We start from the raw sequence: 22,727 nt of genomic DNA, 5'->3' as shown, positions 1-22,727 counted from the left end.
ACATAACTATTGCACCTTAAATAGGGTAATTCCACAAACGATTGCCTATGTACCCAGATATTGACATTTTACATGGGCTTACTATGATGAACTATGGAAGTTAAAAGTTATTAGAAATGTTACCATCAATGAAGAGGAAACTAACAGGTAAAACACCAGTTCTATGCTTCATGTGAAGTGGAAAACACTATAACAAATCTTTTAAAATACTACAAGACAAATTTTCACCATATATTCTCAACAATACAGATTCATCTGACTAAAATTTTCAAATAATGATTTATCCACGTCACCGTCATATTGTCCGACCAGGTCAAAATAAGATGGCCTCAATTGCTTTAAAGGTGTAACTCATCTGCTTTGGATAATCAATGTTGAGGGCATACAGAAGGCCAAAGAGATATGCCAAGACAGCAGAGAGATCTGGAATGTTATGTAGCACGATGTCCCTTTCCAACACAACTGCATGTTCTCGCACAGACGTATCAGCATCGTCATCTTGTAGGATGGTGAGGATGGCAACTGATGCACCGTTCAACACTGGTTCCAAAATGTCAGTGTCCTGAAGAAAAGTAAAATATGAATTATTGAAAGCTAAGAAAAACTAAAGACAAAACAAATTTCTAAAGATTTTAACTTTAACCTCTATACCATGCTGGTCATTTGACTCATAGAGGTTTTAAGAACAAAAAGCTTATTTTCCTTTAATTAATGCCACCTTGTGAGTTTTGTACAAAAATATTTTCTGCTATGGAACACCCACTAACAATGCCCAGCTGCTGCTCAGCAGAAAAAAAAAGGAGTGAGAGTTATGACAACTGCAATTCCCACTATAAAATTATCTGGACTGCACTGCGGAAGTGTACATTTCCATTTTGGATTAACTCATCCTTTAAAAACATCTCATAGCAATTAGTTTTACTTGCATTACTTTTTTGTACTTACTAAGCACTTCAGGAAAACCTCTGTTGCATCCTCTCTGAGGAAAATGGGCAGGCCTCTCAGTGCTGGTGGGACACAATGTCAGATGCCTAAAGAGTATTCAGTGGAAAACAAGAATTTCAATTAGTGTAGTAACATGGTGTACTATACACAATGCAAAATCAGAACTCTCATAGTAATGAAAATAAAGCACAGGTCAGACCCAGCAACACGCAAAACTTACAAAAAAAACCCCAACAACAACAACATCATGTTAACAATTTTACTTTCTATTTACAAATTAAATAGAAATACTGCCAAATAAGAACAAAGCAATGACTGATGACATTAATTTTTATTGACATGTCCACTGATGTGTTTTGTTTGAAGCCAACATCTTTTTCAGTTTCTGCTAAGAGAAAAGTATTCTCTCTTCTAAAAATGTCAGATAAAGAAGCACTTCACTCACCTGTTCATCAAGTTTATCCAGGAGGTCTTCCATCTCCTCACAAAGAGCTCCCTTCTTAGGCCGGTACAGTTTCAGCAGGCCAGGCACAAATTTGTCAAGGGATGCATTGAAGGTCCCCAGGAGGTCTTTGCTTGTGATCCGATGAAATTTTTCAGATATCTAAACAAGACAGTCACCAAAATATTGTCATTTATTCAGCACAGAAAATTCCTGGGTAGCGGTCTTGGACAGTCTGCACCATGTTATATGCCTGACTGTGTTATCAACAGCAAAACCTACTTCAAAAATCTCTCATGAATACGTATTTTGTACAGGAATAGAAATACCCTCCACAAAACCCAGTATCAATATGCAAATACATATTATGTTCTAAGTTGCACCAAAATCTGTGACCTGCCTTAGTATTCTTTCCCTAACCATCTCAGTCTATAGAAGTCCTATTTCTAGCACTAAAAGAAAAAAAAGAAGAAAAAAAACATGCTAAGTCAAAATTATGAGATTGCCTTTCTGTTTCACCCCAGCATTACTGCATTTCTGCATTACCCCCAGCAAATACTGTACTACTTCAATATAGTCAATCTAGTATAAATCATGCCCAATTTGAATAATAATTAAATTATAAATAAATTAGGACAGTCTTACCTCCACAGAGTAAAACAGCCCAGGTCATCTCTCCTGGACACACACACTGGACACCATAGGCTGACACTCCACGACCTCTCTCCGCCTGAGAGAAAATGTTTGCAATAATGAAACATTTCAATATAATGTAGAAAAAAAACGAGTTACGGATCGGACTCCCTGATCCTTACTGCGCATGTGCAAAGTCGGCCCGTACAGATCGCGTCTACCCGTGGAATTGTACATAAAATCAATACTCCAACAACAAAAAGGCTCTCAAAACAATACAATACTTTCCACAGCTTTGAAGGATGGGTCAGGTGTATCCTTCGTGGCCCACTCTATGCCAGAATTCATAGCGCAGCCCAGCCGATTCTAGTTTCCAACAATGGCGGCAGCCACTTAGTTTTAATATTACTCTTATTACCCATTTCGGCTCACAAAGTAAATTTTTAAGATATTTTCAGGCGAGAATGTAGCTGTGTAAATTTCAAATATCAGCTCAGTTTAATAAGACAACACATATTTGCAAAAATGCTTCTACGTTTTCGGAGACGTCTGTTACCACCGGCTTCGCTAGCTAGCTGGCTGGCTGGCATATCATTTTCACCCCCCCCCCCCCCGCGGTCCTTCGCTAGCTTAAACATGATATATAAGTCACTTAGATAACTTAAATATGTTATTGTTTGCCTTTTTTTTTTTCAGTGTTTTACTCATTCCACCCTCCTGGGTCCTGAGGAGGATGCAGCCTAGGCGCTTCTAGAAAATCCTAATAATAGATCTGGTTAGCTTACCTGCTAGGGCAAATAGTCAGCAGCTTGTCCTGTCCGAAAAATGGTCAAAAAATACAGTCCAACTTCAGACCAGGTAAAATCCGTAATGGTCGAAAAATGGTAATTTCCATCCAACTTTGGCCACGTTTCTTCAAATTTTCTTGGCAGGTTTTCAGTCCAGAACACATCGACAAACCACTATCACACAGCTCAGGTCTGCTCAGGCTCGTTTGGTCCAGTTCAAACTTGGCACAGACCACGTGTGCCAGTCATCTACGGGGTTTCCCACTGGTTCCCAACTTGACTCAAAAAATCTACTCAAAAATTGATAATCTTTGTTATGCTCTCTAGAAAATCTTAGTTAGGACAACAATGGAAGAAATTTGTTGGGCAGACAAGCTTTTTTAGGTTGTAAATGGAAAGTTTTATTTCTAAGTCAGTTTAATTTGAAAACTTTAATCAAATCAACAATTACTAGTTATCGTTTTTACAGTGTGGACAATTATAAGAGCTACACTATGACAGGCGATTGCAAATATTGTAAAAAAATACTTCGACTCGACAGTTTATTTTTTACTATATACTTTTTTTCCTTTTTTATTCCGTTGACTTTGTTGGTTGCTCTTAAACTCGTCATGCACAGAAGAGTTTAAAACCACAGGCCTGCTGAGCACGTTTAAAGACCTCTCAGTATCTCAGTTTACTCAGCGTGTGATTATTTTAGATGCTGCAGACGCTCCAGTAATTTTAGCTTCTTAGATACAAACCGCATGAGAAAATGTTTGTTCACAGTAGAGTTAAAATACGTCAGCGTGATCATTTCAGTGCCAGCTTGTGGCTTAAAAATTCTACATAAGCCTTGTAGCTGCAAACATGTCAGTGTATCTTCTGCAGTTAAATAGTAAGCATGGCAAGACCAATAACTTCTATATATATATTAATATATTTTAAAATAAAATGACCCAACAGAGGGGTGTGGATCTCAGTTACTACTTTCATTTCATTCATTCACCTTTAAATTTGTTAACTGTTTTAAAATAATTGACAAATATATATATATATATATATATATATATAGACAATCCCAGTGTCATCCACTCGGGTGTTGGTGATCGGGGCTCAGCTATTCTTCCCTGCTGAAGAGCGGCCCGCCTCTAGTCAGCGGATCCAAGCCTCACCTGGTTTCCTCCCACGCTGCTGCCCACCTGTCTCACTGTTTAATCTCTTGTCGTCACAAACCTCGCCATGGACTAATTCCACTCTCTCTCCCATTTCAGGCACTTTGCCCCGTGAGACTCCCGCCGTGAACTTTCAATACTTTGTCGCAAATAAACTCACTGTAAACTTGTTGCTGTTGAGCATAGTGTCTGCTTTTGGATCCATTTATGGCTTATATATGTTTACATACAGAAAAAGAAAAATGTGAAACATGTTTTGGAACTTTATTTTTTTTAAGTTTTAAATTTAATATTAAAAGATCAAGATTGTTTTTTTTACATTTCTTACTTCACCTAACTTCATTTTTTTATTATATATAAATGTTTCTGAAACACCATAACACAGATACAGCAACATCACAGTTCTATTTGTCTCACACAGAAAAATGAGCACAATATTAAACACATAGACACAACAATGTTCCCAGAATAGTGCTTTGGTTTAGGAGTTGTTACCTGATCAATTTTCAATTGATCGGTTGGTTTACTAACTTAAAACAAGTTTAAAATCTTTCAAAAAACAAAAGTTTATAAATCAGCAGTGCATTTTCAACATATTTTTAGTTGATAAGGTTTATTAGTTTTTCTGTACAACTGAACAAGGACTGAAAAACTTTAGTATTTGGGAATTTTAGATGGATGATAAGCTTTTGCTTACTTCACTTAACCGAGTTTTGACTGAATAAAGTTTTTCAAGTTGAACCACTGACTATTTAAACATGAATCACTGACATAACAGACATCAAGTTTCTCCATGATGAAGCACTTTGACCTCATGATCTCCTCAGTTACATGTTGAGCAACTTCTGGATTAGTTTTGATTGGATCCTTTCCTAAATTTGGACATGAACCGAGATCCAAGGGATTCCTGTTGGCAGACATCAGTTAGTGTTCTTCGTTTGTAAACACAATTCATCACAGCTGTAAAAACTACAGTCTCTAAACTTGGAAGACAGATTTAAAGTGTTTGTCCCAACACCCTCAGCTGCCCTGTAATATTAGTTTGGTTTCTATAGAGCAACATATAAAGTTCAGTGATTATAAGATTAAAGGTTTATCATAGTACTTCATCAGATTCATGCTGTTAGAATGATGAGAAAATAAAAGAAATAAAGTAACACAGGCTGCTCAGATGTTCATTCTGAAAGCAAAAAGAACCAAGTCTGTGTGAACTCCAAGTCAGTTTTTAAAATAACAAATTGTTAGATCCCCCCAGAGTATGAGGAAGTAACAGCAATAAGTACGGAGCTAAGAAACAAACCCGACCAGAATTCTTAAAATAATGTCCAACCATCCTTCTTCTGATTATCCGGGGCCACGGGATAAACAATGATTTAAAAATCTAAGCAGATGGCTAAGTTGCTATAACTAAAGAAAAGAAATTAATGGATGTTGGAAAGAAAATTAATCTTTAGCAAACAAACCAAAGAACATCTAAGGTGAGTGTAAGATGATGAATGTAAGGATTCCCAATCATGCTTCAGTAAGAAATGTAAGAAATGTACCCATGATACACATGTAGGAACCTGTTACATAAAACATGTAGAAAAGAGAGATAATAGCAGGTGTTTCATTTGACAAAGATTTACCTCAGTTTTCTCCTCCTTGAGCTGCTTTACCAACTGGAAGACATAAGAGAGATAAAAACAAAGATCACAGCTATGAAAAGGAAGTGCAAGATGTTTTTTGGAAGAAAAAAAAAATCCCCACTTCACTAAAGCTCCAGTTAAAGCTCCAATTTATTTAAATACAACTGTATTGTATTACTGCTTAATGCAAACAAACAAAAACTCTAGAGAATCAATTGAATGTAAAACAAACATTGAAACATTTAAATGTCCATGTAAGGATTCCCAATCATGCTTGAGTAAGAAATGTACCCATGATGCACATGTAGGAACCTGTTACATAAAACATGTAGAAAAGAGAGATAATAGCAGGTGTTTCATTTGGCAAAGATTTACCTCGGTTTTCTCCTCCTTGAGCTGCTTTACCAACTGGAAGACAGAAGAGAGATAAAAAACAAAGATCACAGCTATGAAAAGGAAGTGAAAGATGTTTTTTGGAAGAAAAAAAAATCCACACTTCACTAAAGCTCCAGTTAAAGCTCCAATTTATTTAAATACAACTGTATTGTATTACTGCTTAATGCAAACAAACAAAAACTCCAGAGAATCAATTGAATGTAAAACAAACATTGAAACATTTAAATGTCCATGTAACTCCTCCCAACAACAGTTTAAAGTCTTGTCTGTTTATAATTTCTCTGTTTTATTACAGTGGAGTTGTTTCTTATGACCTGAATATTGCCTAAAATATTGCTGCTCACAGCTTGTGAACATCTGCTCTGCCACCTCATAGCACCTCTTAGTCTGTAAACATGAGCCCACCAAGAAAAATCTAAATCAAAAAGGTTACAGTGTCAGACTTTAGCTGTTAGTCAGGTGAACCACCAGTGCACATGACTCTAACAGCTCCACACTCCATAAAGTGTTCTGCAGACCTTAAAGCTAACAGGTGGAGTTTCCTGTTTCATCATTGAAGAACCACTGACTGCTTCAGAGACAGACAGTGAAAGTGGGAAGTATTTCCTTGTTTTTCTTTTCAACATGAAACTCATTGTTGCAGCTATAGTTCGCTAACAAACACTAATGTCAGTCTATTAGCACCAACCAACCAAACCAGTGAGGTCACGTATTGTACTCACACAAGATGGATCTACACACATTCTAACAAACTATAACAGAGAACACTTATTTCTTAAATCCAGCCTTACAGACAGAGTTAAATCTGCTTTAACACTGTCTGCAGTTTTTGAGAGTTTGGCTCCATGGTTTAATATTTCATGTCTACATTAAAGTCAGAGTTTTCTGTGTCACAAATGTGTCTCTCTTTTTACCTGGTAATCGTACCTCACTAAAACCACTGAATGGTCAGTGTGCATCCAAAAACATAAATACTGCTGAGTCTCTTTTACACTGCAGCTATTAGAACACAAGTCACACAGCAAGAATATTTGTTCAGTCTAATTAAATTCACTTGTGTGAGCAATTTCTCTTTTATCAGACTGTGGGGCAGTGACCTTTATTGTTTAAATGGATCCAGTACAAATCTAATGTGCAGTCGTCACCTTAGACAGAAACACAGAGAGTGCTTAGAGATACAATAATGAACTGGAATTAAAATGTTTCTTTTACTGGTTTGTGTGGTAAATATCCAAGTTAATGGTTTTCTGTATTTGTGTTTGAAACACTTTTGCATTTGGATTTGATGTTTTTTTTATGTTTAGAAGGAAATTCAGGAGGATTATAACAGAGAGATGAAATCCCTGATTTCTGGAGTTTAGTTTTTTCAGCTGATTGTATAAGTCTTAATACTTTTCCTTTAACAGCAGGTGAGAGGACACGTGACTGGAGACGTGCTCTTTTATAAGACATGATATAACAATACATTCACAAACTTACTAAAGAAAAAAAAACAGTTTAAATGTGAATTAAAACACGTGTTATGTAAATATAAAGTGTTTAATGACGTTTTTAAGTTTTAAGTTTGAAAACAGTGAGAACAAACTTGAGCTTCACTAACAGTTATTTGGTGTCTGAGGTTTGTTCTCACGTGTGATTATAATCTGAACACGTAGAAAACAGAGATAATAGCAGGTGATTGATTTGGGTGACAAAGATTTACCTCATTGAGATTTTTCTCAGTTTTTGTCTTCTCCTTCTCGAGCTGCTTTACCAACTAAAGGACAGAAGAGAGATGAAGAAAAAGATCACAGCTATGAACTTAAATATGTTTTTGTGCTGGAAAATTAATGTTTGTGAAGAAATTCCAAATTTGGATTGTTTACAAAGAGATAAAAGAGAGATGACAGCAGCGAACTGCTTTGGGTGAAAAGATTTACCGCTTTGAGTTTTCTGTCAGTTTCATCATTCCTCGTCTTCTCAGCCTGGAGCATCTTTACCAAACAGCAGAGAGAAATGAAAACATCAGTATATTTTTAATGGAAATATTCTTCTAATTACTTTTGCAATATCCTAATTTATTTAGATTAGTTTATTTCTTGATGTAGTAAAACAGCTGTCATTCTTATATAGATCACCAGTGAAAGGTTTTAGAACACATGTTATTTTTAAATGTTTAACTGACATTTAATGAGCTCCTTGATTATTATTAACACATGCTCTTTTTTGTCTGTCTTATTTATTTATTTAGTTAGTTAGTTTTTGATGGATGGATATTTATGGGTTTGTTGGTTGGTTTATGCTGGAATCATCTTTTCTCTGACTGACTGACATTAAACAACATGGAAAAAAGTCTCATGCTTTGACATTTTGTGAGCGCTTTCTGTCATTTTTCAGGCCTGCTTATAGAAAAATATGACTAAAACAACTCATGTATTTGAATTTTAGTTATTTAATTAAAAACTTCCCATCGATCAATTTTCTTACACTGATCCAATTTACATTAATCAATTCATTAATCAATGCCTTTATTTAAATATGAGTACTGGGGCTAACACTACTGTGCTATGGGGTATTTTTTAACTTGTGTTTCTTGTTTCTCAATAAAAAGTAAAAAAATTAGCAGGTTGGTCACATCAAAGAAATCATATTAGCATCATAATTTCCACTAACGACTGCACATTAAGCAGAAAGTCACAGAGGGACATAATGAGCGTGCAGGTCTATGATCATTGGTATAGCAGCCATCACATACGTCCATGTTTATCTGTCTTCTGAGCAACGCTTTCAGATTGAGTCTTCACTATTGGGGTTGGCACAGCTCCGCTCTGTGTACTTTGAATTCAGTTTATGAACTTGAACCACAACAAATAATGCTCCCATTTACTCTGACATCTGACAGCACATTTCTTATTATTGTCAACATTTAAAGAATAATTATGAATTTAAATATAACCACAACTTTTATAAGGATACTGTAGCATCTCTTAAATGAAATGAACATCTGCAATAGTCTTACTCTTGTGTTTATCTTTTCACACAGTTAATCCAATAAAACATAACAATAAAATAATAAAAATAAACTTCCTCTTGTTTCTACTTGTTTCTGTCAACCTATGACAGCAGCACCATCACACAAAGCAAAGAAATCATGCATGTAAAGTGAAACAACACTGCTTTTTGTCTGAATGAAAAGCTGGAACAGAGCTGATCCTCTACATCAGACATCAGGCAGAATGTGGACCAGATCTGGACCCAGTGTAGAGATCTCTCTGTAAAGTTGTCTCTGTTGAGACTGTTCAGTCGGGATTTAAACCGAAAAGGAACAATTCAAGCGTTTTATCTCTTTCATTAATTTTTCTGAAGTTAAGCACTTATAATAAATATGGACAGTTTTCATATTTATTTGGTGCGATATCTGTTCAGTTTTATGTTGTGTCACCAACAACTGTTTTTGAATTATTTGTTAAAAGGTTTTGAAATGAACAATCATATGAAAACATCTGGGAACATCTCTCCCTGCATAAAAATTCACTCTTCATTCAACAAAAAGATAACAGTGGCATGTATTTCATTTCCTCCTCATTTCCTCCATCTGAGTACTGTGGGGTTTCACAAACATCTATTTTTAGTGAAGCAGTATTTAGACGTACAGAATGGAGTTAGATGTAAAAGCTGGCTGTGCAACAATTTGGGTATCGTTGTAATTTTACTGATTTGAATGCATGGAACTGGTCAATACTGATTACTTGCAACACTAAATCAGTTGGATTAGCTTGTTAAGCCTTGAACTTCATAGGCAAGCATGTCCAATCATACTGTTCAGTGTCTTTGACACTGAACAGTGACAGCATTGGATCCTCAAAGTAATTCTCAAAAGATTGTCAGTACTGTGGTTCAGGGGGAGGCTGCAAAAAGATCTCTCAGGGGTTTAAACTCAGTTTCATCTATAAGGACAGTAATCAGGAAATAGAAGAGCACAGGCACAGCTGTGGTTGAACCCAAGTCAGGCCAAGAAAATTACAGGAGCTGCATATGCAGCGCACTGTCAGAATGAATCACTTCCAAGACCCTGCAGAGCATCTTGATGTTGTATTTGTACATATGTATGGAAGGCTAATGAAAAGAAGGCCTTTCTGCATTCACACCACAAACAGAATCGCTTGTTGTATAAAAGCTCATTTAGATGAGACAGATTGACACGGTGCTGTGGAAGAATAACACCACATTCCCCTGACTTGGATGTCATTGAAATTTTGTGGGATGATTTGAATCAGGCTGTTGATGCTTTTTTATATGGAAGAAGGATCAAACATGCCTTCATCTAGGATCCAGACACTCATCAAAGGCTATCTGAGGTGTCTTGAATTATATTTGCAAATAAAGCTCAATTAAGAGTTGATGTGCTTAGGGGTTAACAAAAATAATGAGACATTATGATCATCTGGATCTTTGCATCAAGAGGTTTTCTCTAACTCTAACTCTCTAAATTTCAGTTTAATAATAATAATAAAAAAATCAGTGTGTGGTGGGTAATGTTTATTTATATTGTACAGTTTGATGTAAATACTGACACTAACTGTATATGTTCTGAATGACAATAATGTGGCTATTCTGTATTACCAAAGAGAGCCGAGTCAGCAAATTCTCATTGAGTATAAAGGAAACACAAACCTCCCAATTTTTGGACTCCACCTGCTTCTTCAGATTCTCTGCTGTGTCTTTCACAGCCTGGAGCTGAGCGATGATGTTACTATCTGTCTCACCCTGGAGCTGAAATGTTACATTAGGAAAGAGCAGAAGAAAGAGATGATTATGTTTAAGACAATAATGATAACACAACCAGAGTCAAATAAAAGCTGTATTATGTAAATATTGTTCATCAGTGCTGCTGATTTAATGAATTATGTAAAACGCTGCATCCAGATGATTTAAATTTAATATAAATGTATTCATTTATATTGAAGAGTCTGACACTGAGTAAATATTGATGTATGTAATTATTCTATTCATAAATAGAGTTCAGTAAAGTCAGTAAATTCAGAATGTTTATAACAGAAAAAACAAACCTGAAGCTGCTCCACCTTCTCTGCTGTTTTTTTGTCCTGCTCGAGCTGTTTGATGATTTCACTGTCTGTCTTACCCTTGAGCTGAAATGTTACATGAGGAAAGAGCACAAGGAAGAAATGTTCATGTTTAAGACACAATCATGATCACACAACCAGAGTTAAATTAAATCTGTAAATAAAAGCTGTATTATGAAAATATAAGTTGGAAAATATAAATAAATATTTGTAAATAACTGAAGATGGTAAGGAAATATCTTAGTTTCAATGTAGTGTCTCTAAAACTAAAACCAGGTTTTACTTTTTACTTACTAATACTATGCACACACAGCCCATTGTTCATCAGTGCTGCTGATTTAATGAATTATGTAAAAAGCTGCGTCCAGATGAACAGAATCAACTTTTTGGGAATATGCGTGGACAATTATTTTCCTATATACTTACATATATATGTCCTGGATTTTTTTTTTATTCAACTGAGACACAGAGATTTCAATTTAATATAAATTTATTCATTTATATTAAAGAGTCTGACGGTGAGTAAATATTGATGTGTGCAATTACTCTATTCATAAATAGAGTTCAGTAAATTCAGAATGTTTATAACAGAAAGACAAACCTGAAGCTTCTTGAGCTTCTCTGCTGTTTCTTTGTCCTGCTCGAGCTGTTTGATGATTTCATGTGTCTTAACCTGAAATGTTATATGAAGAAAGAGCAGACGGAAGAAATGTTCATGTTTAAGACACAATATTAATAACACAATAGGATTTAAATAAAGCTAGAAATAAAATCAGTTTTATGTAAATATAAGCTGGATAATATAAATTAATATTTGTAAATAACACTAAGGAAATATATTCGTTTCAATTTAGAGTTTCTAAACCTAAAACCAGCTTTTACTTTTCCCTTACTAATAATATGCACACTGTGGGAATTATATCATTTTTATATCATGTTTACACACACAGACATCACATAGATGTATTTCTATGGTAAAGGTGAAACATATTTTGCTTTATGCTTGCTTAGCAACTAGTGATGCAGAAGGTGTTAAAGATAAGCATGCCATGAATGAGTCGACAGGAAACATCTGGGGGGTGAGACAGCCATATAGGGCAAAATGTTGTTGAACACGGAAACTTGTTTAAATATCATTAATTATAAATTATGCCTGTTATATTCTTTATTGACGCGAGAAGGGGCGTGAACCCTTCTCGCGTCAAAGTATGCTTTGAGCGGAAATCTGTGTTGACAATGTAGTGCTGTGTATCTTCCCACACGTGTGTTTAATAAATTGAATAAATGCTTAAATAAAAAGGATATAGAAGAATAAACATGATATAAAAGTTATATAATTCCCACAACACATCAGTTCTGCTGATTTTTTTTAAATTAATTATATAAATCTACTGTTCATAAGGTTGGGAAACCTGCAGTCAGCTGAAACTGAATAAGTTACTTGGATGAGTGACAAAACATTTCTCCCACTGAAAACGCTACGTCCAGATGAACAGAATCAACCTTTTGGGATTATGCATGCACACTGTTTTTTCTTATATTCTTACATGTATATATCTGGGATTTTTTTTATATATAATTTAGATGCTAAGATTTAGATTTATTGATTCATTCATAATGTACAGTCTGATGGTGAGTAAATATTGATGTGTGCAATTATTCTATTCATAAAGAGAGTTGGGTCAGTAAATTCAAAGTGTTTATAATGGAAACACGAACCTCCTGATTTTTTTTCTCCAGCTGCTTCAGTTTCTCTGCTGTTTCTTTCACCTCCTGAAGCTGATTGATGATGTCAGTATTCTCCTTCCACTGCAGGTGAAATGTTACATGAAGAAAGAGCAGAAGGAAGAAATGTTCATGTTTAAGACACAATAATGAAACACGACCAGAGTCACATTAAAGCTGCATTATGTAAATATAAGGGAGCTGATGTAGCATGATGCTAACAACATTAAGTGTTGTGGGATGATGTCAACAATCTTGCAGTGGTAGGATTTCAAAGTTGTGTTTGGTTAATGACACACAAACTGCTGCTGGACAAAACTGCAGGAATATAAGTGCACAGCTCTGTGATCATTGGGAGGATGACAGCATCACATGTGTCCATGTTTACCTCTGTCTGCTGAGAGATGCTTTCACTGACCTTTGAGTCCAGTGTAGGAAATATTTCCATCAGCTTCTGAATGAATTCATCCTTCTCCCTCTCAGATTTGATCATCTGTCAGAAAAAAAGACAGACAGATGTTGATGTTTCTGCAGCACTTTGTTGATAAAAGTGACAAAATTATTGAAGCTTCACACTGTGAGCAACATGTTTCCAACCATAATCAGTCTGATTGGTGGTTTTCTTTTTTTAAATGATACACACTGTATAGAATAAAATTTCTCTACTTTGTCTAAGAGAAACCAAGATTGCGTCAGTGTGTACGGCCTGCCATCCGACTCTGTACTAGTGTTTTATTTTGTTTATTTGTCTTAAAAATGCTAACTTGTAGCTTGTTCCACAATTCCTGTCAGGAATATTAAACAAATATGTAAGACTGCTTTCCTCCATTTGCGCAACATATCTAAAGTTAGAAATATCCTGTCTCATAGTGCCGCTGAAAAACTAGTTCATGCATTTATTACTTCCAGGCTGGACTACTACAGGCTGGACATTATTATCAGGATGTCCTAAAAACTCGCTGAAAAGCCTCCATTTAATCCAAAATGCTGCAGCAAGAGTACTGACAGGGACTAGAAAGAGAGAGCATATTTCTCCTGTTTTGGCTTCCCTTCATTGGCTTCCTGTTAAATCCAGAATTGAATTCAAAATCCTGCTCCTCACATACAAGGTCTTAAATAATCAGGCCCCGTCTTATCTTAATGACCTTGTAGTACCATATCACCCTATTAGAGCACTTCGCTCTCGCTCCGCAGACCTACTTGTTGTTCCTAGAGTATTTAAAAGTAGAATGGGAGGCAGAGCCTTCAGTTTTCAGGCCCCTCTTCTGTGGAACCAGCTTCTAGTTTGGGTTCAGGAGACAGACACTATCTCTACTTTTAAGATTAGGCTTAAAACTTTTCTTTTTGGTAAAGCATATAGTTAGGGCTGGACCAGGTGACCCTGAATCCTCCCTTAGTTATGCTGCAATAGACGTAGACTGCCGGGGGATTCCCATGATGCATTGAGTTTTTCCTTTCCAGTCACCTTTCTCACTCACTATGTATTAACAGACCTCTCTGTATTGAATCATATCTGTTATTAACCTCTGTCTCTCTTCCACAGCATGTCTTTATCCTGTCTTCCTTCTCTCACCCCAACCGGTCGCAGCAGATGGCCGCCCCTCCCTGAGCCTGGTTCTGCCGGAGGTTTCTTCCTGTTAAAAGGGAGTTTTTCCTTCCCACTGTCGCCAAAGTGCTTGCTCATAGGGGGTCATATGATTGTTGGGTTTTTCTCTGTATCTACTGTACAATATAAAGCGCCTTGAGGCGACTTTTGTTGTGATTTGGCGCTATATAAATAAAATTGAATTGAATTGAAGGATAAGTCTTGTTAGTGCTCGATCACTAACAAATAAAACTTTCATTCTTAAGGACTTCTTCACGAATCAGGAACTGCATCTAATCCTTGTGGCAGAAGCCTGGCAGGTGAGTCCAGCTGTTTTATGGAACCTTTACCTTCAGACTGTGAATATCTTAATTTAAATATCTTTTATTTATTTTTATTTTTTTAAGGATTTTTAACAGTTGTTGTGCCAGCCTGTTTTAAACATGCTGTTGTACAGCCTGTATTTAAAAAACCTAATCTCGAGTTCTCTTCTCTCCCAAATTTCAGGCCTATTTCAAAGCTTCCTTTCCATTTTGGGAAAGATTGTATTTGTTCAACTGCAATATTTTGTAAATGGACGATGTATTCTTGAGAGGTTTCAGTCTGGTTTAAATCTTCTTCACAGCACTGAAATGACAATTTTAAAAGTTCTTAGTGATCTTTTATTAGCCACTGACTCAGGAGACTCAGCTCTGTTTCTGCTTTTGGATCTGACCGCTGCCTTTAATACTGTTGACCACAGCCTCTCCATCTCATGATTGGAGCATTGCAGCACCAAGGTCCTTCCATCAGAGTGGTTCAGGTCTTACCTGTCTGACAGGACTTTCTCTGTGAGCTTTGGAGATTTTATCTCTTCCTCAGCTCCCCTTACTTGTGGTGGCAAATTTTATTATCTATTTATATGCTGCTTCCAGGTCTATTTTTTGGAAAATATAACATGTTTCCATTCATATCTCAATGACACTCAGATCTGTCTTCAACTGAACAGAAACTGTTCTGCCCTACCTGAACCCTTACTTCAGTGTCTTGGTGAAGTTAAAGCCTGGATGTCTTCTAACTTCCTTAACTTTAATGAGAACAAAACCAAAGTGATAATTTTTGGACCAAGTTTCAATCCCAGCACGTCTCTTGTTAACCTGCACAGTATTGAGCCTTTTATTAAATTGCATGCCAAAAATGTGGGGGTTATAATTGACAGAAAGTTTGCATTTGAAAAAACAGATTAGCCCTGTTGTACAGCGGTCTTTTTTCAACCTTATATCTATGTCTGAAATCATTTTTATCTTTTAAAAGCTTTGAAAGGAGGATCCATGCTTTTATTACATCCCAGCTGGAGACCAGCTGCAGTTGCTCCAGATGCTGCAGCTCGTCTTCTGACACGAACTAAAAGACTTGAACATATTTCCCCGGTGCTTGCCTTCACTTCAGAATTCATTTTAAATTTGATTGTTACAGGTAATAAACAGAAATAAATAAACAGAAGCTTTAAATCTCACCTGCTATTTGATCAGGTGTGTGATAGCATCAATATTTAATGTGAAATAAACTCAAATTTCAACAACACAAAATGCTGTCAGTTTAAGAAAAATCTACATTAGACCAAATATTAAGCTCTGATAGATTCTACATATCAAAGTTAGAAAACATTTTCTACTTTACTGAAGAGTTGATTGTACAGTGTTTCATCGTCCTTCATCAACATCTTAAAATCCCTGTACAGGGAGGAAGGTGACTGTTTATTTACTGAGATCAACAGCAGCATGTATAGCTTCTAAATTTGTATTTAAAATATATTTTACACCTTTACATTTAGTTGTATTTATTTATTTATTTATTTATTTATTCATTCATTCATTCATTCATTCATTCATTCATTCATTCATTCATTCATTCATTCATTATTTATTTATTTATTTATTTATTTATTTATTTATTTATTCATTCATTCATTCATTCATTATTTATTTATTTATTTATTTATTTATTTATTCATTCATTCATTCATTCATTCATTCATTCATTCTTTATTTATTTATTTATTTATTTATCTAAATAGTCTGTTAGTGTGTAAATACTGATTTTTACTATTATTTTATTCATAAAGAGAGCCGAGTCAGCAAATTCAGAATATTTATGATGAAAAGACAAACCTGCTGATTTTTGGACTCCAGCTGAATCTTCAGGATCTCTGCTGCTTGTTTCAACTGCTGGAGCTGATGGATGGTTTCAGTTTCCTCCTCAGACTGCAGGTGAAATGTTACATGAAGAAAGAGCAGAAGGAAGAAATGCTCTCTACTGAGATCAACAGGAGACTTTCCAGATTGAAATCTAAACTGGAAAACTGAAACTTGTTGCTTCTAACATGTGAATGACAAACGAATCAGGAATGATCCTTTTACACAGCAGTGAGTCTGCTCCTCTCCATCAGCCTACGACAGCAGCACCATCACACAAAGCCAACAAATCATGTATGAACAGTGAAGCAGCAGCGATTTAGTTTAATGAAAAGCTGAAACAGAGCTGATCCTCTACATGATCATAAACACCAAAAGTGACGTTTCTGCTTTGACTGTCATGGTCCTGAGTCAGTGACGCAGTGGTTCCAGGTCTCTGGACTTTATAATGTTTGAATATTCTATGTTGTTTCATTTATATTATGCTTTAAGTGTGTTTAGGTTAGAATAATCCCTCCCTCTGTGTTCCCCATCCTCTTGTGTCTAGTTCTGTTTGTTATTTGTGTCTCAGTCTTGTCTCCATACGTATTTGCCTTTCTGGTCCCCAGTCATGTCTCTCCGTCTCATTTGCACTCAGTGTGTCTCAGTGTGTGTTTCTCATGTTTCCTGTTTTATTTCAGTCTCCTGTCCTGTGTGCATCATGTCGTACTGCCGAGTCTATCCAGTCTTTTAAATCACGTCTTAAAACTTGTTTTTTTACTTTGGCTTTTGATTCTGTCTAGTTGGCTGATCTAGCTTGTTGTGTTGTTACCTATTGTTTCTTGTCCTCTTTTATCGTTTGTTTTAACTGTCTCATGCTTTTACTGACTGTGAAGCACTATGGTCAACACTGTTGTTTTAATATGTGCTATATAAATACATTTTGATTTGGTTTGATTTGATTTGATGTCCAGCTGTGTTCCCCGGGTGTCTCCTCTCTGCCCTGATGTCCTCTTGTGTATATGATGTCTGTGTCTCCGTCTATTTGGTGTTGTGAGCTCGGTCTAGCTGTGTGTCTTGTCTGTTTAGAAAGTGTCTGTAGTAGTATTTCAAAGAGTTAGTTCCCAGTTCATGTTCACATCACCTGTTTTTTGGGAATTTAGCAATAAAACTATTTCCAGCACAGTTTTGCCTGAGAGTCAACAACTCTGCCTCCCACAGAAAATTTACCATGACATTGACTGATGTTTGGTTGTAGACTGCCTCAATATCATGTATAGATGATATATTTAGACCCTTAGATTTAGATTTGTTTATTTTTTGTTTATACTGTAAAGTCTGCTGGTGAGTAAGTACTGATGTGCACTTTTATTCTATTCAATTATAGAAAAATGGAAAGACAAACCTCATAGTTTCTCAGAGTTTGGGGCTCCAGCTGTTTCTTCAGGCCTTCTGCTTTTTGTTTCACCTGCACGAGCTGTGTGATGATATCAGTGTTCTTCTTCCACTGCAGGTGAAATGTAGCATGATGTTAACAACATTAAGTGTTTTTTATTTATTTTTACTTATATATAAGGAACCCCATTAGCTTCCACAACAGTGATTGCTGGTCTTCGTGCACAATGCATACAAATCAAAAACCCTCTTACAGTATTTACAATAATTAAAAACTGTGTAAATAGATTTTTTTTTAAATTAGGAATAGTAGCTAGTTCTCTAATTGCATAAAACAGTTTATTCCACTTAAAATATGCTCTCGGTTGATGAAAGCATTAAAATATTTTGGCAAAAACTCAGGATATAAATTAAATATCGTAAAGACTCAAGTACTCTGTCTGAATTGTTTCCCCAAAGAATCAATTCAAAATGAATATAAACTAAAATGGGACTCAAATAAGATCAAATATTTAGGTGTCTATCTAACTAGTGAAATAAGTACACTATACGAGGCAAATTATGTAAAGATTAGTAATACAATCCAAAAAGATTTGATTAAATGGGCTCCGCTTGTCATGGACCTTAGCTCAAGAATAGAGGTAATAAAAATGAATGTGCTTCCCCGACTGCTGTATCTATTCACTTCATTGCCAGTCCATATACCAGATGCACAATTTGGTAGATGGGATAAATTAGTTAGTAGATTTATTTGGAAAGGGACAAAGCCAAGAATAAGATTTAAAATACTCCAATTAAGAAAAGAAAAAGGAGGACTTGCCCTCCCGAATTTCAAGGAATATTTCTATGCAGCCCAGCTGAGATATATTGTTTGCTGGTGTTCACCAGATTACACCTCAAAATGGAAGGATATGGAGATAAATTATTGCTTATCATGTCATCCACAAGCAAGATTGGGAGAAGAAACTATCCAGTCTACGAACACAAATCTCATTACTGAATTCACTATTAAACTCTGGTGGATTATAGTGAAGAAATATAGAATTATAGAAGACTGTAAATTGCTGATTTGGCCTGCATATTCTCGAAAATTCCAAAGTGGACAATGGGATAGTACATTTTTAAGATGGGTCAATAAAGGAATTACAGCAATGTGTACATTAATAGACGGGACAACATTCAAATCCTTCGAGAATCTACAGAGACAATTTGGACTGGATAAATCAGATTTATTTAGGTATTTTCAATTAAGACATTTTTACAATACAGAAATTAGGAAGAAGTTCTTGAGAGAAGGAAGCCATATAATAGAAATAATAACAGGTGCATATAAAAATCCTCCATCAAGAATTTTATCGAAATTATATAATGGCCTGCAAAATTTGAATAGGAATGAAACATTATATATCAAACAAAAGTGGGAATCGGAATTACATCTTGAGTTGTCAGAGGATGACTGGCGATCCGTATGTCTCACACAGCATAATTCCACTAGCTCTAGACGATGGAGAGAATATGGCTGGAAAAATGTGATTAGGTTCTTTATTACTCCTTATATCAAAAGCAAGCAGCTGAAAACACCCCAACAATGCTGGAGATTATGTGGAGACTGGGACGCCAATCATTCTCATGTGTTTTGGAAGTGTAAAAATATCAAACCTTACTGGGAAAGCATTGCGGTAACAATGACGAAAGTGCTGGGGTATGACGTGCTGTGTGAGGCACGAGTAATGTATTTTGGAATATGGGAAAATGTAAGAAAGGAGGACCATTACTTGTTTAAAATTATGTTGTTGTCAAGCAAAAAGGTAATAACAAAAAACTGGCTGAAAAGTGACCCTTTAAAATTGGAAGAATGGACAGATGTAATCGAGGACATGTATATAATGGAGAAGATGACCTACACTTTGAGACTGAAATCTGACAAACACCGAAAACAGTGGACAAAATGGATAGCTTATAAGACTCATTCAGCCCCATAGGGCAGGGACCTCTCCTCGTTGTTGTTGTTTTTTTGTTTTTTGTTTTTTTCCCTTTTCCCCTCTTCCACAGATTGGGTGTTCTTTATTTTTTTCTTTATTTTTTTTTTGTGTTCTTTTTTTTGTGTTTTTGTTTGCATGTACTATAAAATTGGAAAAAGTACTAAATAAAAAGTTTAAAAAATTTAAAAAAAAAAAAAATATATATGCTCTCAATATAACGATTTTTTAAAAAATTGGTTTTGGATCAAGGAATTACTAAATTGCAGTTTGTTACACACTGTGTAGCATGATTGTGTATTTCATACGATACTGCAGCTGAGCAGAGAAAAGATGTGTTGTGTTTAACAGTGTTGCTTTCTTTATAAATAAAAAGAAGCCAAAGTGTAATTTAGTTTGTACTGGAAGCCAAAAACATTTATTATCTATTTGATCGTGCATTAATAACATCTTATTTAGAAGGAGCATTTCCTAACCACAGCTATGGCCTGTCTCATTTTCTTAATGACAGAGTCTATATGTTGAGACCATGAGGTGGTGATTTATAGTAACACCAATTAGTTTAATCTGGGTGACCTGTTCTTATACTGATCCAGCTATGGAGACAATCAGCTGTGGACTGTTGACTAAACGTAGTCTACTTCCAGTTAACATAGATTTAGGTTTAGATTAACTAGAATCATGTTATTTTTACTTATCCAGTAAAACACGTTCAGCAAATCTTCTTGTAATATGCTGGACAATTCTGAATTATTGCTAGCTGAATAAAACATGGTGGAATCATCGAAGTACATTACAAGATGAGATTTGCCCAAGATGTGGCAGATCATTAATGAAAACTGAATAGAGAAGTGGACCGAGGCAGCTGCCTTGGGATGGACCACAGTTCATATCGCAGCTATCTGAGAAATAACCATTATAATAAACCTTTTTCCTTTTTCCAGACAAATAACTTTTCATCCAACACAGAGCAGCTGGTGACCAGTGGTGGGCAAGTTACTTTGAAAAATTAATTACAGTTACTAGTTACGTCTACAAAAAAGCAGCTGCTTGCCAAAACTGCAGGAATATAAGTGCACAGCTCTGTGATTATTAGGAGGATGACATATGTCCATGTTTGCCTCTGTCTGCTGAGCGATGTTTTCACTGACCTTTGATTTTAGTGTAGGAAATGTTTTCATCAGCTTCTGAATGATATCATCCTTCTCCTTCTCAGATTTGATCATCTGTCAGAAAGAAAGACAGATGTTTATATTTCTGCATCAGACATGATCTGATTTTCTCACCTAGTAAAGGAATATTTAATATATCAGTCTACTCTTCATTCTATCAGACACAGTTTTCACAGCTCGTACATTTTCTTTTTACACACATATGTAAGCATTGAGCCAAATTTAGTAATGCCAACATATTAAACGAACAATATTTGTCTCTTATATATGATCCATCTATATATACACTGTCAAAAGTACTTGAGTGTCCTTGAGTGAAGATTTAAGGTGATATGAAATATAAATAACTGCAACTGAAATCTTTGACACAGAGTTCAGCTTCACTTCTCCCTGTTGGAAGCAGATTGTGAACCATATGACTTTATAGCAGGTTTTTCTGAAATCTGTTCAAGCAAACTGACCTACAGGACACACTGCTGGCTAACTGGTGTTTTTATTTTTATCTGGATGATTCAGCATCACCCAGACACCTGTCAAAGTCCTGGATATACAGCGGTCACAGAACATCTTCGCATTAGGCTTATTATCATCTCACTGTCCAGTGTTGCTGATGTGATGATTGTTTTCTACATTAGAAACATTAGCTGATGGATTTAAAGATGAACTTTGATAAAGATGTCTCACACCAAATGTTTTCCTTAATTGAACAACAATCTCTCATGAGTGAACAGCTTCATTTAAATCAAGTTTAGATAACAGTGAAACTGCTAATGGTAATTTATATTTCCAGTTTATGATGTGTTCATGTAAACTCTGTAATCTGTGAACTTTCTATTTTAATTTTTACTGTTATTAAAATGATTGATGACTGTAGCTGTAACTTACTTGAACTAATGATCAGATTTAAAACAAACTAACTGTAAACTGTGTTAAAGGTCATGACTCACTCTGTGTAAATAAATCTCAAAAAATCTGTTTGATTTATTTTTTCACAACACCCACATCAAAAAAATATCTGCTGTGACTGATGTTTGGCTGTAAACTGTCTCAACGCGTTTAAACTCAAAGATCCAAAGATTCTGTGATAATATGCATATCACAGAATCTTTGTGATATGCTAATAATAACTCACTAATAATATGCATAGAGACTTTTTTATGTTCTTAAATAAATATAGCCTAGAGTTTTTTTTTCTACACATATTGTAGAAAAATACTGGTGTGCACTTTTATTCTACAAATTCAGTCAACAAACTCATAATGTCTATGGAAACACAAACCTCACGACTTCTGAACTCCAGCTCAGCCTTCAGGTTCTCTGCTGTTTGCTTCACATCCTGGAGCTTTTTGCTGATGTCAGGATTCTTCTTCCCCTGCAGATGAAATGTTACATTTAAGACACAATAATGAAACAAAACCAGAGTCACATTAATGCTGCATTATGTAAATATAAGGGAGCTGATGTAGCATGATGCTAACAACATTAAGTGTTGTGGGATGATGTCAATAATCTTGCAGTGGTACGATTTCAAAGTTGTGTTTGGTTAATGACACACAAACTGCTGCTGGACAAAACTGCAGGAATATAAGTGCACAGGTCTGTGATCATTGGGAGGATGACAGCATCACATATGTCCATGTTTACCTCTGTGTGCTGAGAGATGCTTTCA

General features: G+C 35.6%; 1 protein-coding gene and 1 long non-coding RNA gene across 2 annotated transcripts in view; both read right to left on the bottom strand.

The window, feature by feature from the left end:
* Positions 1 to 310: 310 nt before the first annotated feature.
* LOC148103699 (uncharacterized) lies at positions 311 to 3,014 on the bottom strand. Its single transcript, XR_015717008.1, has 5 exons — positions 2,806 to 3,014; positions 2,033 to 2,117; positions 1,391 to 1,549; positions 946 to 1,031; positions 311 to 562 (listed from the first exon to the last, which is right to left on the bottom strand). It is a non-coding gene; the product is annotated as an uncharacterized LOC148103699 (long non-coding RNA).
* Positions 3,015 to 4,812: 1,798 nt separating this feature from the next.
* The window catches only part of LOC102787242 (uncharacterized), a 49,233-nt gene continuing 31,318 nt past the window's right edge, over positions 4,813 to 22,727 (bottom strand). The window contains exons 15-27 of the mRNA XM_087832909.1: positions 21,038 to 21,112; positions 17,918 to 18,019; positions 16,510 to 16,602; positions 13,193 to 13,267; positions 12,769 to 12,858; positions 11,651 to 11,722; positions 11,035 to 11,115; positions 10,640 to 10,738; positions 7,906 to 7,959; positions 7,689 to 7,742; positions 5,966 to 5,998; positions 5,591 to 5,623; positions 4,813 to 4,869 (exon numbers count right to left, since the gene is read on the bottom strand). Coding sequence (XP_087689035.1) covers positions 4,813 to 4,869; positions 5,591 to 5,623; positions 5,966 to 5,998; positions 7,689 to 7,742; positions 7,906 to 7,959; positions 10,640 to 10,738; positions 11,035 to 11,115; positions 11,651 to 11,722; positions 12,769 to 12,858; positions 13,193 to 13,267; positions 16,510 to 16,602; positions 17,918 to 18,019; positions 21,038 to 21,112 — 918 coding nt within the window. The remainder of the gene's footprint in view (positions 4,870 to 5,590; positions 5,624 to 5,965; positions 5,999 to 7,688; positions 7,743 to 7,905; positions 7,960 to 10,639; positions 10,739 to 11,034; positions 11,116 to 11,650; positions 11,723 to 12,768; positions 12,859 to 13,192; positions 13,268 to 16,509; positions 16,603 to 17,917; positions 18,020 to 21,037; positions 21,113 to 22,727) is intronic.

Source organism: Neolamprologus brichardi, chromosome 3 (assembly GCF_056152115.1).
Source record: "Neolamprologus brichardi isolate AB-2024 chromosome 3, ASM5615211v1, whole genome shotgun sequence".
NCBI lineage: Eukaryota > Metazoa > Chordata > Actinopteri > Cichliformes > Cichlidae > Neolamprologus > Neolamprologus brichardi.
The sequence above is the reverse complement of the archived record's forward strand: the minus strand, read 5'-3'. Positions and strand labels throughout refer to the sequence as shown.